The following is an 18,324-nucleotide window of genomic DNA, read 5'->3' on the forward strand; positions in this document are numbered from 1 at the left end:
TCTCAGACAGTTATATATAGAATGAGTCCCAGTCTTCGCACAGTTTACTCTGGGGAGTATTAGATTGTGAGTTGTTGTGCATGCTGGGAACACTGTTGGTGGCTTCCAAAATTATATTAGAGCCTTGTATCAATCATAGGATACAAATCTAAATACGTTACTCTTGGTCTAATTTACGGTGTTTTCCATCATTAAGGAGCGTAATATACTTTATACTGGAAAAAGTGGTATTTTTATATTTCTAGCTAGAGAGAAGCTGAACCAGCACACTATTGAGAATCAGTCCAAGATACAAGCTTGAATGTGTACTGGTAACTAAGGGGGAAACTCATAGTGGCGTTATGTCTATTTAAAGATAGTTCACCATAAAATATGATATTCGGGGGACATAGGCAGCTCAGCCAACAATTTGCAATGTCAATGGTAGAGCTGTACCATTACAGAAGGCCTACTGTGGCCCCTGTGTGTAATTGTATGTCCCCCTTACGGTATATCTAGTTCAAAAACGCACAAGAAAAACACAACCTGTAACATTGTACAAATGTGCTATACCTCAGAGTAAATGCAACATCTGAAATAAACTGGTCAATTCTGTGAACTCTCAACACAAAACAGCTACTAACGATAAAGTCTAATTAAGCAAAGTGATAGGCCGCCTAACCAACATAAATGTCATATTAATTTGAGCATAACAAAGGATAGTATGAACCGGGAGACTGGTGATGGAATCCGGTCATAAGTTGGGGGGGGGGGGGTCTTAGGGCTAGGCAGCAAAGTGTGTGTGTGTGGGGCGTGGGGGGAGTTAGGTACCTAGAAGGAGGTTCTAATAGACTCAAAACGATTAGAATGAATACGTTTATTTTAAACTCTACAATCTCTTATATATAACTTACTTTTACCATGATTCGGTTTGCTGCCTATGGAATTACAATGAGCTGTGGCCAACAGACAGATAACAAATAAATTGTGTTTTCAGATCAAAAGTGCGATAAAATTCTGATTTGTATTTTTATTAGAGCTGCAAGAAGTTCCAGTTTAACAAGAAAAGGGAAATGACATGTATTAGTATCCTATGAAATGTGAATAAAACCATGTTGACCAAATATGTTGCATAACTAAGGGCCTGATTCAGATCTGTTCGGAGGGCTGCAAATTCGCTGTCGGCACAGGGCAGGGGGAAAGCTGCTCAGTGTGTATGCACTGAGCGGCTTTCCCCCCAGCGATGATAGCAATCATCGCTGTCCATACACGCTGCATAGTCGCCCAGTGTGTATGGACCTTAAGCAGTAGAAAAATAGGAAGATTTTGGCTAACCTTATAGGAGATTTTGACTATCTAGTCAAAATCTCCTGTTGAAATCTCTTTAGACTTTAGCAGTGAACAGATCATTCACTACTTTAATTGCTGTCTCTGTGGAATGTTAGGAATAAAAGCATGACTAATACAGAGCATGACTTACATTCTTGGAATGTAAGCTCTCACGGGCAGGGCCCTCTCTCCTCATGTCCCTTTCTTAGAATATATAAACCTTTGCCACCCTGATAATTGCTTCAGTGTCCTGTCCCCTGGTGCAATGATCCATATTAACCATGTACTTGTCCTAAACTGTCTTGTACTGTAATTTGTTATGTGTTTTATAACTATGCTCTGTAATGTGCTGCGTAATATGTGTGCGCTATATAATAAACTGTTAATAAATAAATAATAAAGTGGGTCCAATAAGTTGTGTAATGTAAGTGCAGGCAAGTCTCTCCAGCGAAGTAGATGCAACTCAATAAGCCCTCAAACAAAAGGATATTCTGAGGGTGGAATTTTGGGCTACTCCAGATGGATGGATCCAGATGGATCTCTTGTACCAAGGATAGAAGATAGGGCTGGTGCAAATGCACACTGAATATTATTCTGACTGCTTTCACATCTGATGAATAGGGGCAGCCATACAGATTCAATTATCTAAATACAGAGAGCAACCTTTATTTCCAAGCATGAAATGCAGCCACATTTGTTGCTGACGTGCATGCAAATCTGAATACCCCCAGATAGGATCTGCCATTAAAAAGGTCCAATAGTCCTTTTTTTATTTTTAGTATCACGATCAACAGTAGCGTATTAGAAATGTACAGTAATATACTCTAGATGTGCCCACTAACTTCTTTCTGTATGGGATCATTTTTATAGACCAGAATAAAAAACCTTCAGCACTACAGGGACCAGCTGACACTGCGAGACAGTGAATTAACAGGATCTTGGGGAGACCTAGAATGCTATGCTATCAATCTTTTTACTTAAATTTGAATTATATAAATAAACATTACCTATTATATACCAGGTGGATCACCCCCGCCCCAGTCTAAATCTGATAATATTACCGATCACTGATTCATAAGAAATTAGGGTGAGATTTATCAAACAATGTAAAGAGAAAAAAAAAAATGGAAGGTTCTCTCACATAGCAACCAACCAGATTCTAGCTAGAATTGTGTATAATGTAAAATCTGATTGGTTGCTATAAACATGAACGCCACTTGTCCTTTTAGTAAGCTTTGATAAGTCCCCCCTTATTATGACCTACCAGTGGGTGCCATTGGTCAAACCACTCACATCCCAGCTTGAACCCTATGGGGTGAGCAGATCTACACGGGTGCCTTTTAAATTGCTATTTAGCACAACCATTGTCGAATGGCAAAATGTAAAATAATCCATTAACTGAAAGGAGTTTATTATTCCAGTTGACCATTATGGAATGCGCAACGTATTGCTCATTCATATAATTATTTAGTTTTTTTTATATTTAAGAGCCAGCGATACTACTTTGACCTTTGTAACAAGATCTTTATGAAATTACTCTCAGATGACTAATCTCACAAAACAGCAAAGTATTCTAATGTTTTCAGGGCAATTAAACTTATTATCTTTAATAGCAGAAACAAAGATGTCTTCTAGCGTAGACCTTTTGGTCCTACTGTATATGGAATGCCAATATATGCTCTGTATAAGCACTAACAATTCAGTTTAGGGCGTACTTATGCAGCATCTATAGTGGTAATTATTTTCTCATTTAATTGAAACAATTAGTAGGTGACAGGGGGTTTAGAAATCCCTTTGCACAACTCTAATGAGTCTCCACGACGTGATATTCTTCAGATGAACAGAACTATTGGAACAGGAAGACATGCACTGAATCTGAAAGGAGGGTCAGGGGAAATTTACAGAGATCAATGCCTACAAAGAAAGGGTAGTGGATAAGTGGAATAGTCTCCCATCAGTGGTGTAGAGGCTAAGACGGTAAAGCAATTTAAACAATATCCTTACAAAGACCTAAGGAGTAAATAGAGTTTGAGGTAGTATTTTGGTAAAAAAATGGGGAAAACAATCTCAACTGGAGCAACAACTATATAACTCCATCAGACGCCATTACTTAAAAGTGTCCAAAAAAACACAAACAATAATTTCGTCCTATGACGACACAGAGACTGAATCCATAATTAGTAACAATTTATATACACTGTACCACTATGTAATAACGGCAACCTAATTGTCCAGGTTTTGAGGATATCCACATTTAAACACAAGTGATTTGATTAGCATGGCAGTCAGCGTGCTCTAATTTGTTCTGTAACATGGATATTCATGAAACCTGGACTCTTGGGGGGTATGCAATCTGGGATCACGGCTGTCGATCCCCGCCGACAGCCATGATCCTGGCCCGTTTGCGGTCAGATTGACCGGATTCAATGTCCCGCCTACCGATGGGCGCAAAGGGGGCGTGGCTGCGAAAACGGCCATGGATTGTCGATCTGCGGCCCGGATAACGACAATCCACGGCCGTTATCGGCAGAAGGGGCCCGACAGCTTCTGAAGTCGGGCCCATTCTGCCGTGATCCTGCATCAGTGCTGTCGTTAATGACAGCATTGAATAGGGAGCCTCCGCTATTTCCCACGTTGGAAATAGCGGCGGCACATTGCATACCCCCCATAGAGTGCCTATATAGGAATGAGTTTGGGATACACCTATATAAATACTTTCTACCAGTCCCACCAGCTTCAATTGTGCTCTCAAAATACCTTTTCAGTAACCGCAACCCTACTCCTAAATCCCTGTTTACCTCTCCCGTTATCTGCTCATCTTCCTAGGTCACCCTCCCCCTTCATTCAGAAGCCTCATTATCTCCTTAAAACTACCCATGTCACCTGTGCGCCTAGTGCTTTGACAAAGGTACTCTTTAATAAATTGGATATTGTAAACTTGCCTTTTTTGTTGGAACACAGACTAAAAAAGTATGAAAAGGCTTTCCTCTATACTCGCCATTTCCTTACAATACATTGTTTCCCTACTCCCATCTGTTACCGTTACATTTTGATGCTTTATTGCTGTGTCTGTGTCCTTCCTAAGATGTGTCAATTTTGGACTGTATTATATTTTTTATAGGATACTATGTATACTCTAATAGAGTGCATGTCAATTAAATATCCATATATCTCCTCCCTATACCAGGCCTGGCCAACCTGTGGCTCTCCAGCTGTTGTGAAACTACACATCCCAGCATGCCACAGTTTCAGCAATCTTGAATGGCAAAACTTTACGCTCGGACTTGTCTGGAGAGCCACAGGATGGCCTTATTGTGCACCATTCAAGATGGTTTCATAGACGACACAATAAATGTGTGTGTGTGATGTAATAAAATGTCTTGATAAAGGGCTTTGCCCGAAACGTTGACACAAGTTATTGGTGTTTGACTATTTATTGTTTGAAACCTGCCGCCGTGCAGTATTGCCAAATCTTGGGAGTGCCATCCTGCCTGTCTGCTACATTCTTCCTTTTTGGATTGGAGTGGCAACCCAAGTTGTTGTCCGTTATATATATATATATATATATATATATATATATATATATATATATATATATATATTACATTAGACTAACAATTTTGTTAACTCTCCTGACCAGTGTTGGTGTGTATAGATTTATTCTACTCTGCAGGTGAATACAACCACTAATGTCACAAGGGTGGTGTAGAAAAGGTATTTGGCAACTGTGAAAATCCCATGGTACTTTGGTCTTAAATGAGCCATGAAGTCATGTTTTAAGGATAATTACACTTGTTTAATGAAGCCAAATATTAATGCAGGACTAAACCTAAAAATAAAAGTGCAGGTCTGGTCCAAGAAGTCATGTGCAAGTCATTCTGGGATTTTGCCAAAGAATGTAGGGAAAGTGAAGAGCCTGAGAAATCTGCTGTCAAGTGCTTCAAAAATAGCTTCTTTTCCACCATAATAGAGTACTTGAGCAGCCTTGCTCCTAATATTTGTGAAGGAAGCCATTTTGAGTTATTTAACGTCTTATGCCAGAGGTCACTGGTTCCTAATGAACTGAGAGTTTGCCTTCTGTAGAATTGGTAGAACCAAAAAATTGTCTAACAGAATTTTTTGCAATTGGCAAGTCTGCTATCATGTCCTATGGGATGTTGATACATGTGTTAATCCTTGTTTTATGATAGCATAACAACAGACCTGGGTTATATTCAGGGATTTTTGAATAGGAAATAAAGGTATGAGGAAGAATTGAAGTGAAACCATAAACAATAACATGGAATGTTTTATACACATAACCATTGTCATAGAACAGAAACCAACAAAGATCTCTTTTTTTTTTTTTTGGAGCAGACAAACCTGCGGAGACTTAATTTTTAAGTTTATGCTTCATAAAAGAGTTTCATTTCTGTGTGTAGCTCTGCCTAAATCCAGTGCAGTACTATAATTGTCAAACAAACTCCATAACCTTCTGCAGTTAAGTTTGACATGCATATTAAAGCTGCACGGCCACCAAATAATTTACTAATACGGTTTTGTGCATCAATTTTATTTCATGATTCACATCCAGAACAGTTTGATGGAACATGAGACAAGCGATAGTGGCGCATCAATCAGGAACACTGAGGTTATTGGTGGTCATCCCATTCGGACATCACCATCGCAGACATTTTAAAGTAACAAAGGGAAAAATGTTGGTGGTACAAGGTTACAAAAACATTGGAGGAGGGAAAGAAAAAGCAGAGTAGGCTTAAGTGATTAGTTGGCAATGCTGCTTAAAACAATAGCTTTGTTCTTTTTTCTTCAATTCATATGCCCACGGTTACAGGGTGTTCTGCAGATATTTTTATTATTTTCTTTCCCATTAGTGTAAAACAAAATGCAGAATATGGGCTTGTAAAGGTACGGAAAAACTATTTAATGCATAGAAAATGCAGAATTTAACTTGTCCTCACTTTAAAAGTGGAAGTAAGTAGTGCACTAGTTACTGTTTCTCAAAGCTGCCCTCCAGCACTGTGTACTATATATTTAAAGCAGGAATTACACAGCATTTTTTTTTGTGTGTGTGCTTTAAATAGCAAAATACTTTTTTATTTTTTGCTAGACATCTTCCTGTAAGTAAAGGGATGGCCAAACTCAGTCATGAAAGATCCTGAACTGGTTATGTTGTCCAGATAGTCTATCTGGTGTATATCATTATTCATTAATAACTGAAATATTTTTTTTAAATCCAGAGGTGGTGTGGAAAACATGACCTGTTAGGGGTCCTTTAGGGCCAAGTTTGCATATTCCTGCTGTAAATCATTATATTCTTTCAAAACCTCTCTGGACAGAAATAAAGTATGGCTGCCAGACACAGTTAAATTTAAACACCAGGGGTTCCCAACCTGGGGGTATTCTGCGGACCAGTTGGGGGTACTTGAAACTTGAAAATAATATTGGTAATGGCAGCAGAAGAAGAAGTCTCCCGATGGCAGAAGTAGTCACCCAATGCCATGGAGACGAACCACATTGAGTCACTCCCGGTTTCGTCTGCAGCTTCAATCAACTGGGAACTACCCGCACTGCCCTGCGCTGACACGTGTGGAGGAAACAGCAGCATTAATCCTACAGGTGTTAGCGGAAACCCTGGAGACAGTACACAGCCAGCAGTCAGACTCAGATTCCTGACCGCACACTACTCCTCCGCTCCTCCTTAATATAAGGACACATATAAGGATATGCATACCATTTACTTCCATTTCACTTGTAAGTACTGTGGATATTTCAGATTGAGAGGAGGGGGTACGCAAACAAAAAAGCCTATAAAAAGGGCTATAGGAGAGAAATAAGGTTGGGGACCACTGTTCTACACAAATACAGGGGTCTATATACTAAGCATTGGAGAGAAATAAAGTGCAGATAAAATACCTGCCAGCTTATAACTGCATGTTGTAAGCCGTGCTGAAAAATGACAGCTAGGATCGGGTTGATTAGTACTTCCTCTCCGTCCATGTGAAAAATGAACTTATTACTATAATCACTAGCATCCCATAGTATGCTGATGAAGGATGGAGCATGACCATTTTGTCTTTTATTAAAGTTGCTCCAGTGTGTACACACAATATGGGTTGACGGGTATTCGTTTTCGGGTATACAGTTCCTCCATTCCAAAGGCATAATCCATCCTGACCTCAAGCCAGAGAAATTCCTGGTGGCTAGATCGGGCTTTCGGTCTTGCGTTCCAGAACGTCCTTGAAGACTGGAGGGCAATGGCTTCACAGTAACATGTGGATAAGTTGCACCTGAGGACACTCTGGCAAGAAGTACAGTGCCCGTGCCGACTGGTTTTCATTTGGAGTCATAATGACCCAAATGATCACCGGAAGACTTGATTACCAACTTACAAGACTTAATGCACTTGGCACTGCCCTGAAATACATGATTCAAGAGCTCCTACAAAAAGATCGACAGGGTAGTAGTTGAAAGCCATGAGACTCCACACCCATACAGCCCCAAGCCACCATCCTTATCACAATCTGACTTCACTCTAAGCCACCTAGAGAGAATGGAGGCAGCAGAGGCCCGTAGCTAACCAGTAACAGCTGAGGAGCAAGAAATATTTAGAGGGTTTTTAATTTGTTGGATCCACCTGCAGAACCCTCCCAAAATTACCTGGCCTATAATACCACCAGCTGAGGCCACTGCTGGTTACCAGAATGGAAGACCCTTCGTCAAATGGAAGAGACTGAACATCATGAGCCCAGCAGAAGAAGAGAGGAGACTAAGCTTTGCGTTTTTCACTAAGCACCCAATTGCTAACATCATAGAAAAAGGTGTGAGACTGGCCGGATGGAAGGGAAGGTTGGTGGCCAGATCTTTTTATTTTTTTATTCTGTTTATTTATTTTCAATGAGAATATCAGTAAATCAATACAGGACTTGCAATTGACCACAAAAATGGAATAGACACAAAGAAAGGTAGATCTTGAAAATGACACACCATCCCTTATAAAGCATTAGCTTCCAAAATATTGTGCACTAGAGTACACTAATACATTATCATGTTGTCATATATCCAGAATGCAAAGAAAATACAAGAAAATTGTACAAAATTGTGAAATACAATATGTAGAAACATAAAAAAAAAATAAACAAACATTGCATCCATACATTTAAAGAATAATGATGATAAAAATTAATATATTTACACTGGCACTGTGAACCACTTGTGGCATCTTATAAATAAAATGTAATAGTAATAATAATACATGGCAGTAACAGTAGGGACAGAACCTCCGCCCTACAGAAAACATAAGTCAAAAGTAGTTTAAAAAAGAGGCTTCCACAATACACTCTCTGCTCTGTTAAATCCCCCACTGCATTCACAGCCCTGTCCTAATACCCCCCTCTCTGCACTCACAGCTCTGCCCTAACACACCTAGCTCTGCACTCACAGCCGTGACCTAATACCCCCCTCTGCATTCACAGCCCTGTCCTAATACCCCATCTGCACTCAAAATATCTTAACATACTGCCCCCCTCTCTGTACTTACAACCCTGTCCTAATACCTCTCTTACTGTACTCTCAGCCCTGTCTTAATACCCCCTCTCTTTGAACTCACAGCTCTGTCCTAATACCCCCTCTCTGCACTCAGAGCCCCGTCCTAATACCCTCACTCTCTGCGCTCACAGTCCAGCCTATGATCTCTGACGTAGCATAACTGATAGGTCAAGCAGGTCATGTCTTGCAGCCCAGTGTCAGTGTTCATGTGTGCAATTTCTATAGGGTCAGTGTGTGGTGGAATTACTGAGGGGGGGGGGGGGAGGGCTTGGGGGCAATACATGGAATTACTATTAAGGTTTGTTGTGTGGTCAATTTACTGGGGGGGGGGCGCAGATTGTGGAATTACTAGTGCATCACTTTAATTACTGTGGGGGCCAATGCTTAAGGTTTTTTTCCAGCAGGGCACAGATGGTACACCTTGGCAATTTTAAAGTCTTGTTTGTGTGCCACAAATTAAAGGTCAAATTTCATTGGGGCCAATGCTTAAGGTTTTTTTCCAGCAGGGCACAGATGGTACACCTTGGCAATTTTAAAGTCTTGTTCGTGTGCCACAAATTAAAGGTCAAATTTCATTGAGCCATGGTATCTCTGGCCCTATCCCTGTGTATCAATCAACCAGAGCTGGTAACCTGTGTCACCATCAGCTAGTGAGGTTAGAAAAGAGTCCTCTCCTCCTGACAGTATGCATTGCAGAAGAACAGGGATAAGTGGCCATATTTCATTAAGTATACACCCTTTAGTGTTTTTCTGCACATTACTGGGGATGCAGTCGTTAGGTACACACAAGAAAGGTCAACATCTCCTTAGGTTGACACTGGAAGATCAACGGGCAGAATGTTGCCAGGGTCCTTAGGTCGACCGTTGAAAGGTCGACAATGCAGAAGGCCAACATGTTGTTTTTTTTCCCCCACTGTGGTTCCAGAACAGGCAGTAGTTCATGTACTACCATCCACATGGGCATGGAGTAAGAATAGAATAGTGTGCCGAGCCCAGTGAGGCACCGTGCCCGAAGCATGGCGAGCGATGTGAGGGTCCGCCGTTCGCTTAGACAGTGTCCAGAACTAGACGTCTAGATCTAGATGCCTAAAAAAATATGTCTCGACCTTCTGCATTGTCGACGTTCCGCTGGTCAACCTAAGGACCCTGTCGACCGAATGATCCAGCTGAGCAATACACAAAATCCAACTGTGCTCCCCTCCGGCCAGTGTTGACTCCCCCTGCTGCTACCGCCGCTATTTGCAGCAGTAAGAAAACGGCATGCCCCGCTTGGGAAAGTTTGGGACGGCTCAGATAGAGACGGGAGTTTGGGTGCCCGAGCGCGCCCGAGTCCCCCCGAGCCTGCCGCCTGGTTACTGCTGTCTGTGAATGGCGGCGGGTGCAGTGGCAGGAGAAACCCGGCGATCCAGGGTGGGGAGTCGGACTGCACTGGCTGGTGGTGAGCGATGGGGGCAGCCCCTAAGTGCTGTGGTGGGTATTTCTGGGGCAGGACAAACCTGCCCAACTGGACCCTCTGCTCTGCCCAAGATCTGCTTCTCTCATCCACACTCACCACTGTTCTGAGAAAACATCTGACCATGTTATAATTAAACTATGGATGTCTGTAGAACATAATCCCTAGCACATGTACAATCATAATATAAATTGTAATTTTATCTACAGGTCTTTAAATAATAGTAATTTATAAATCCCAGGGAATATAGTAGGAATCTTAATCTAACATTCAGAGCAAATTATTTGTATTGCATAAATATAGGGCAGGTCTCGACAAATTTCTAAAAAACTAATAAATAGGGACACTGTGCGCTGAAGGAGCACACAAAAAATTTACACATGCCATAATGCCCACTACATATACCATACGCCATAATGTCCATTACACCAAACATTATAATGCTCATTACACACTATGCCACACACTGTAAAATATAAATAATTATAAACATAAATATGAAAACGAAGTTCAACAAACTGCAATTTCACATAGTAACACAGTGTAATTCATGCAGTACAAAGGTTTACACTTTGTTGTAAGGTATTTCACTTCTGAGTTAGAACTGCTCGTCTGTTTAATATGGGCATGATTTCCCAGTTGTGGGTTCACAAAGTGGGTCCTACAATCTTTACCCTGTGTTTTGTCTCCAACAGACTTCTTCAGTGGTTACTCTCTAAGGTGGTACACATTAAGGACACTTGTATTACAGCTATCATACATTGGATGGTTCCAGCATGAATCTATCTAGTAGTTCTCTTAGTAGGTTCTAGATCCCATAAACATTTCTGAAGGCATCAAACATTTAGTAAATGCAAACATACACCTGAAAGGATACACTATAACAAAAGTGTGCATGTTGGCAACAGGCAATAAAATGGCATTATGCAAATATAAATCCAGAATGACTAGGAAATGTCCTTCTATGTGAAATCACAATTTGTTAACATGTGAAATTGCAGTTTTAATTAATTGTTAAACTTCGTTTTATATTTAGGTTTTGTAAAGGTGTTATGAGGATTTAGGCATCTTACATTTGCAGCTATTCAGCGAAGCAGAAAGTTATCTCTTGTTTAAAATACTAAAATTATTTGCCACTACCCATTAACCCTTTCAAGGCCGTCTAGTCAGGCTCACCAGCCCTAGCGCTGGTAGCAGATCCAGTGGTGAGCCACTTTAAAATAAGAACATTAACATCGTTCAACATTCAATGTAGACCATTTTTGAATAACATTTTTTTTAAATAATGATAGTTAATTGAAACATTTAAACCAGACTGTTCGACTTGAAGGAAAAAAAAAAAGTGGACTGCATAAGGTTAAGGGAAAATCCACCTATATACACAGTTATATAATATATACAAGGGCCTTACTATTGCCATTTTAAACTAGACATTTTAGTCTGACTAACAGGGGACTCTGATAGAAGCAGCTTACTGTAGTTCATTTCTGCCTTAATAGGAGCGGGATAAAGCTTCTCCATGATTATATAAAAAGTTATTGTTAAAAGCAATTATCGTACCAGAAGAAAAGTCATCTGCGTTACACATTCACCCAGAAATGATTGCTGGAAGAGCTATGGCGTTTACAGGTTTGGTTTATTTTCTTATTACTAATAAAAAGTTCAATACCAGAAACATGTTACCACAAATGTCTGCTATATATACACAAGCAAGTTTGCAGGACACATACCTGTTTCCAGAGAAAGACATCGGTCATGTTAAGCCTCCAAGATATGATGAGATGTAGAGAGGAGAGGATAATCCCACTCAGCACTGCAGCCCTCATGCGCACAGGGAGCAGAGTATAGATGATGTAGATGAAGAAGACACTCCACCAAATCCCTTCAGAGGCACTATGAGGGTTGACCATAAGAACCCCAAGTATTTGCACTGCAAACAGGACGACAATAACTAGGTAACTGACGATCCACATATAGTCCTGGTGAAAGCCATTACGGTTGCAGACCACCATGAGTGACAGAAACAAGGCCATGGCAACAGCAAGTACAGAAACATAGAGTACCTGGGGGTCACCATGAGTGCAATGAAAAATTAGCATAACCACACACACTAGGACCAGTGCACCCATTAACATGGTCAGACTGCTCTGGTTCATCTGGAAAAAATAGCGTTGATAAAGGCGTTCAAGTTTGGCAGACTGAAATTTCTTTGATTGGAAAACCTGCAGAAACCTCGTCCAGCACTCCCTAGGGGTCATATGGTGTTCCCCCTCATCTGAGCCCACTGCTTCAGTTGAACCCATTTTTGAGCCTTTGATTTCCCCGTCCTCAAAGCCGAGGGCCACAGATTTGAGTCCCAGGTCACCCCCTGCCCCTTTCTTTCCGTAATGATCCTCTTGCCAAGTGCAGCGGAGGCTAAAGTTGTTGCGGCTGTTTCGCTCCATCTCAGGGTCCTGAAGGCAGCTCATGTAACGGGGGCCACACAGAGAGGTGTTCTTGCGCTTACCCTTCTTCCCATTGCGCTCCCCCCATGCCGTCTTACGTTCATCCACTTTGGGGACCAGGATGCCACTAAACCACGACATTCTGCTGCAGAAGAGAGAACATTTGTGTGATATACAGCATTAGTCCTGAACAGGGAGACACACTTCTACTAATAATATCAATATACTCAACAACTACTATAATTTACTCAAATACACATCTTCTGTGGATTTTCCAGGACAGTCCGCTTTTTTCGCTCTACCAGAAAAAGGTGGTCAAAGCCCACATTAGGTCACATGGTTGCCTTATTCTGTAAAGGTGATTTCAGAGAATTAGCACTTGCCTAAAGTGGTCAGGAGCTAATTCAATTGTTTGGGGAAACCAGTCTTCAAGGCCACCATACACTAGTCCACAGGTCCCCAAATCGGTCCTCAGGACCCCACACGGTGCATATTTTGCAGGTCTCCTCACAGAATCAAGTGAAATAATTAGCTTCAACTGTGGATCTTTTAAAATGTGTCAATAATGAGTGCACCTGTCGGTAAGCAGCGGGGGGGGGGGGGGGGGTGCAGTGACGGGCAATAGCGGGTGCCAGTATGCTGAGTGGCAGGTGATGGATGGCCAGTGGCAGAAGAGTTTTAAAAACAATCTATTCAAAAGACAGGCCAGCCGTTGATTGGCTGAGAGAGCAATCTGAGTCAATCAAAGGCTAGCCTTTCTTTTGAATAAAAAAAAAAAATGGTACTTATGTAGTATCTGGACGCCCGATTAAGAAATCGGGTCCATCGCATCACATGCGACCAAATCGCAATGCGATGGACCCGATTTTTCCATAGGATTCAATGTTAAAATGGACTGAGTCCATTTTAACATAGTATTCTATGGGAAAAAGGGTCCTTTTCATTTCCCCACTATCCAACTACGCATGAAGTTGGATAGAAACCTGTGGCGAGCGTAGCGAGCCACCGAGCCTGTAGCGTGGCAGGGCAGCGAGCCCCGCGAGGGGATGCGGAATACTTTTTAATGAATCCGCGTCCCCTCGCCACGCTTCGGGCTCGGTGGTAGTTGCGTAGTTGGATAGTGGGGGAAATGAAAAGGACCCTTTTTCCCATAGAATCCTATGGAAAATCGGGTCCATCGCATCGCATGCTATTTGGTCGGATGTGATGCGATAATCGGGCGTCCAGATACTACATAAGTACCAAAAAAATTATGCTGCCACTGGCTGTCCAGCACCTGCCACTCAGCGCTTCCCGGCACCCGCCACTGCCTGCCCAGCTGTTAACCAGGTTATTTTTTTTAAAAATTCCTGGCCCTATAGCTCCCTGGGAGTCTTTACATGTGATAAATAGCATGTAAAAAATGTCTCATCAAGTGCCATATTGTAAGTGGGGTCTCCCGGGAAGCTGCCAGGGGGGGGGTTCGGAAAATTGAGTCGGACTTGTATTTAGGACAAGTCAGACTAGTGTATGGGGGCTTTAAGGCTATATGTATCTTACTTGTCTACTCACAATAGTTTGCATTATGGCAAAAGAATGCAGCCGCTGCAAAAAGTGCGGTGCTCATCGCTCAAACCATTAAATTAGCTCCTGTCCGTTTTAGGCAAAATTCTCCCAAACTGTTGAATCCTCTGCTGTGAATACTACTCTTCTCGCATCTATATAATGATTAAATATATAAATGTTACACATAAGAAATTACGCTCCTGCATCCCTTATACACTGAAGTGTGCAGTATAAGTAAATAGCATTATGGGAGTGGGTGGCTACAATTAATTTGAAGCATATCGCCCCCCCCCCCCCCCCCCCCCCCGCTACATGGAAATATAAAGTCGCAGAGCAAAATACAAATATTTTCAGTTTACAAACAGATTACACAATAAATAAGCGATTCTGGTCATCTTGGTGACCTTGCCTCTGCCTCCCTTAGGTCAGATGAAATGCATGAACTTTGTTATATGCATTACTAAACTGCACCCATTAGTCCAACATTCTTCCAAAACAATAACAACAAGAAAAGTATTGTTAGAAAAAAATAAATGAAAAATCAAAAACACAAAGCACAACACAAGGACAAATGAACACAGGATAAAATAATTCTTATGCAATGTGAATGTTGTTTCCACCCAGAAGTCAAATATACTTTAAATAAAAGTACTTTCCAGGCTGGTGTCCACATTCCTCTGCCCACGCACCCTGGGTAAAGATGGCAGTGCAAGCGTTAATGCTACTCCCCTGTAAATTCCATTTCATATAAGGTTTATGATTATGAGCTCAGAGGAGCTTCTCTTGCTTGTATGCAGAGCATGAAAGGTACTGTAAGTACTTTTTTTATTTAATTTAATCTTCATCTATTTTCCATTAGTATTGGTGCTCGCCGGAAAATACAAATCTAACCAAAACTCTTAAAATTAGGGGACTTGGAAGTAAAATATAAAGTTTTAATAATGGGTGGCCAGTATATATTCTAAGCTAACAGTGCGTGTAAGATATAGTATTCTAGGATTCGGTATGAAATCCCGACAGCTATTGACCGACGGTCAAAATCCTAACAAGGTCAAAATCCCGACATGGTCAAAATACCGACATATTGAATGTAGACAGGTGAAAAAGTCAACATGACTTTCGGTCGAAAGGTCGATATGGTTTTTTCACTGTTTTTGACTCAAATGTCGATACAGTCGACATGGGCACAGTTGGAAGTCAACCGCAACCCCTCACACGCCCTAGTGGATGGTAGGGCATGAAATGGTAGGGCATGAAATACCGCCTGCCTGCACATGTCGGGTCAAAAAACTGTGAAAAAAATCATGTCGACCTAGCGACCTGTCGACCGAAAGTCATGTTTATTTTTTCCCCTGTCTACATTCTATATGTCGGTATTTTGACCTTGTCGGGATATTAAATGGCTGTATTTTGATGTTGTCGGGATTTTAAAGGTCGGTATTTTGACCTTGTCGGGATTTTAAAGGTCGGTATTTTGACCTTGTCGGGATTTTAAAGGTCGGTATTTTGACCAATTTAGAGAAAATCAGCCAATCTGTAAAAAAAATCTTTCTTGTGTGTAGGCACCTTTACAGACTAGGTACTGGTTTAGTTTCCCGGCGTCAGTAAATAAATGCAATTCGATGTGCGATGCAATTTATTACGTGTTCATACCCCCACTATCCACTACGGCACGGAGTTGATTCTATATAGGGTGGCGAGCGCAGCAAGCCACCGAGCCCCGCGTGGGGACACAGATTACTTGACATGTATTCACGGAGTCCGAAGCGCAGCGAGCCCGTCGAGGGGCTGTGGAATACATGTCAAGTAATCAGTGTCCGCCCGCCACGCTTCGGTGGCTTGCTGCGCTCGCCACACTATATAAAATCAGGTAATAAATCGCATCGCATGCGATTTACTGGCGCTGTGAAACTACACAAGTACCACAGACTATTCTATTACAGGTGATTAGACAATGTTGCCCTCTTACAGACCATTCTATTACTGATGATTAGACAATGTTGCCTCTTCCAGACCATTCTATTACTGGTGGTGTTGTATTTAAGCCCTGAGAAAGCCCTACATCTGACTGAAACATAGCAGCACTTACCTCTCCTGATTGAGAGGTGGCAGCTTCCCTGAAGCTCCTGGCTGGGTAGGTGAAACACGGCATTTATTTCGTCGGGCGGATAGGTGGGAGAGGACCTCTGCTTCAGAGTTTGCTAATTCTATGGCATTAGGAGGGAGATTAGGAGAGACTTCAATTGGGCACCTGAAAGAAGTGGAGTAAAAGTGGAGTAAAATAGGTTTAGTCATAAAATGCACAAGTGCAACATAAAAACAAGACAATAATAAAACACTCAACATTTTTTGCAAGGGCCAGACAAGACAGATCAATTTTGGTGATTGGTAGCGTAATACACGTGAAAGGTGCAGAGCAGAAATTAGGGGAGTATTCAATCTGTGACGATATTTCCCCAGGGGAAATATCAGCACTCACCTATTCAATGCTGCCAGTTTTTAAAGTTGATCTGTTTTGTCGTAAACGGCCGCAGATTGTCGAATTCACTGCCGCTTTTCGACAATCCGCGACCGTTTTCTTCAATTTACGGACTTTCCGTCACTCGACAGTCGGAACATTGCATTCCGACAGTCAAGTTATTGTCGGATCAACAAATACTTCCTGCAATTCTGACTTCCGAGATGTCCCTATACTCAGAATCCTGGTTTGAATACACCCTAGATGTTTATTTGTATTCATCAGTAACACAGAATCCACTCTAGTTATAAAATAAATGCAAATTCATCACATGCCCTTAAATTCCAATATAAACAGTTCCAAAACACCGACGGTAAACTGAATGTTATATTGTGATCTAGGTAATCCAAACATATTAATATCTGTGTTCCAAAACAGACATTCCATGCTGCCTAATGCTGGCCACACATCAGACCAACTTTCCTCCAACCATCCAACTAGTTGGTTGGTTGGAATGAAAATCTGGTACTGTATGGGGGCAAATGCCAATAAGAAATTTTCCCACAAACTCAGGAGAATGGACAAAAACATTCAGTGATATTGTTTAAATCAAATAGGTCCAACCACAGTACATTGTCTGAGTGACAGGTGTTGTCCATTTTCCGATTTGGGAAACAAATGACTTAATTACAAATTACATTTGCTCCTATCCAGTACCAGGTTTTTATTCCATCCAAACAACTAGTTGGATGGTTGGAGGAAAGTTGGTCTGATGTGTGGCCAGCATTAGAATGTTTTAGGGCAGGGGTCTTCAACCCATGGCCCGCGGGCCACGAGTGGCCCGCGGAGCTGATCTCAGTGGCCCTCTGCCCACCGGCCAGCCATGCACAGGATTTTTTTTTTTAAGTAAAAGAAAACGCTGCCGAGGGAGGCAGGGTAATGGAGTCCCCCCGGGTGCCGCCTACCCGATTTTTCATTGGCTGCAGGCAGGGCAGAGGAGTGGATCCAGCCCGGCTGAGGGAGGAGGAGGCACGTCTGGTGGGAGCTGGGGAGTTGGGACCCGGCGAAGCTGCGGGAGGAGGCGACGCAGCTGGCGGGAGCAGGGGACCTGGCGCAGGAACTGCAGGAGGAGGAGGCACAGCTGGCGGAGGGGACCCGGCGAAACTGCAGGAGGAGGCATGGATGGTTACCCGGCAAAGCTGCAGGATGAGGAGGTACAGCTGGCTGGAGCAGGGGACCTGGCAAAGCTGCAGGCATTACTGGGGGCATTGTGTGTGAGGGGCACTGCTGGGGCATTGTGTGTGAGGGGCATTGCTGGGGCATTGTGTGTGAGGGGCACTGCTGGGGCATTGTGTGTGAGGGGCACTGCTGGGGCATTGTGTGTGAGGGGCACTGCTGGGGCATTGTGTGTGAGGGGCACTGCTGGGGCACTGTGTGGGGGCACTGCTGGGGCATCATATGTAAAAGCAGGAGTACTGCTGGCATTATGGTCTGTGGCATAATGGGCATCAGTGTGGGGCATAATGTGCAATGGGCATAATTTTGTGTGGATTAATGTGTAATGGGCATCA

At 42.3% G+C, this 18,324-nt stretch overlaps 1 protein-coding gene across 8 annotated transcripts in view; it reads right to left on the minus strand.

The window, feature by feature from the left end:
• The window catches only part of ADCY6 (adenylate cyclase 6), a 195,927-nt gene that overhangs the window by 122,163 nt on the left and 55,440 nt on the right, over window positions 1–18,324 (minus strand). For all 8 annotated transcript variants that reach the window (XM_083169056.1, XM_083169057.1, XM_083169060.1 and 5 more), the window contains 2 exons: window positions 16,385–16,546; window positions 12,037–12,895 (listed from right to left, as the gene is read on the minus strand). In XM_083169056.1, the coding sequence (XP_083025182.1) occupies window positions 12,037–12,891 (855 nt within the window). In that variant the 5' untranslated portion in view covers window positions 12,892–12,895; window positions 16,385–16,546. The remainder of the gene's footprint in view (window positions 1–12,036; window positions 12,896–16,384; window positions 16,547–18,324) is intronic.

This window comes from Crinia signifera, chromosome 2 (assembly GCF_055691185.1).
Source record: "Crinia signifera chromosome 2, ASM5569118v1, whole genome shotgun sequence".
NCBI lineage: Eukaryota > Metazoa > Chordata > Amphibia > Anura > Myobatrachidae > Crinia > Crinia signifera.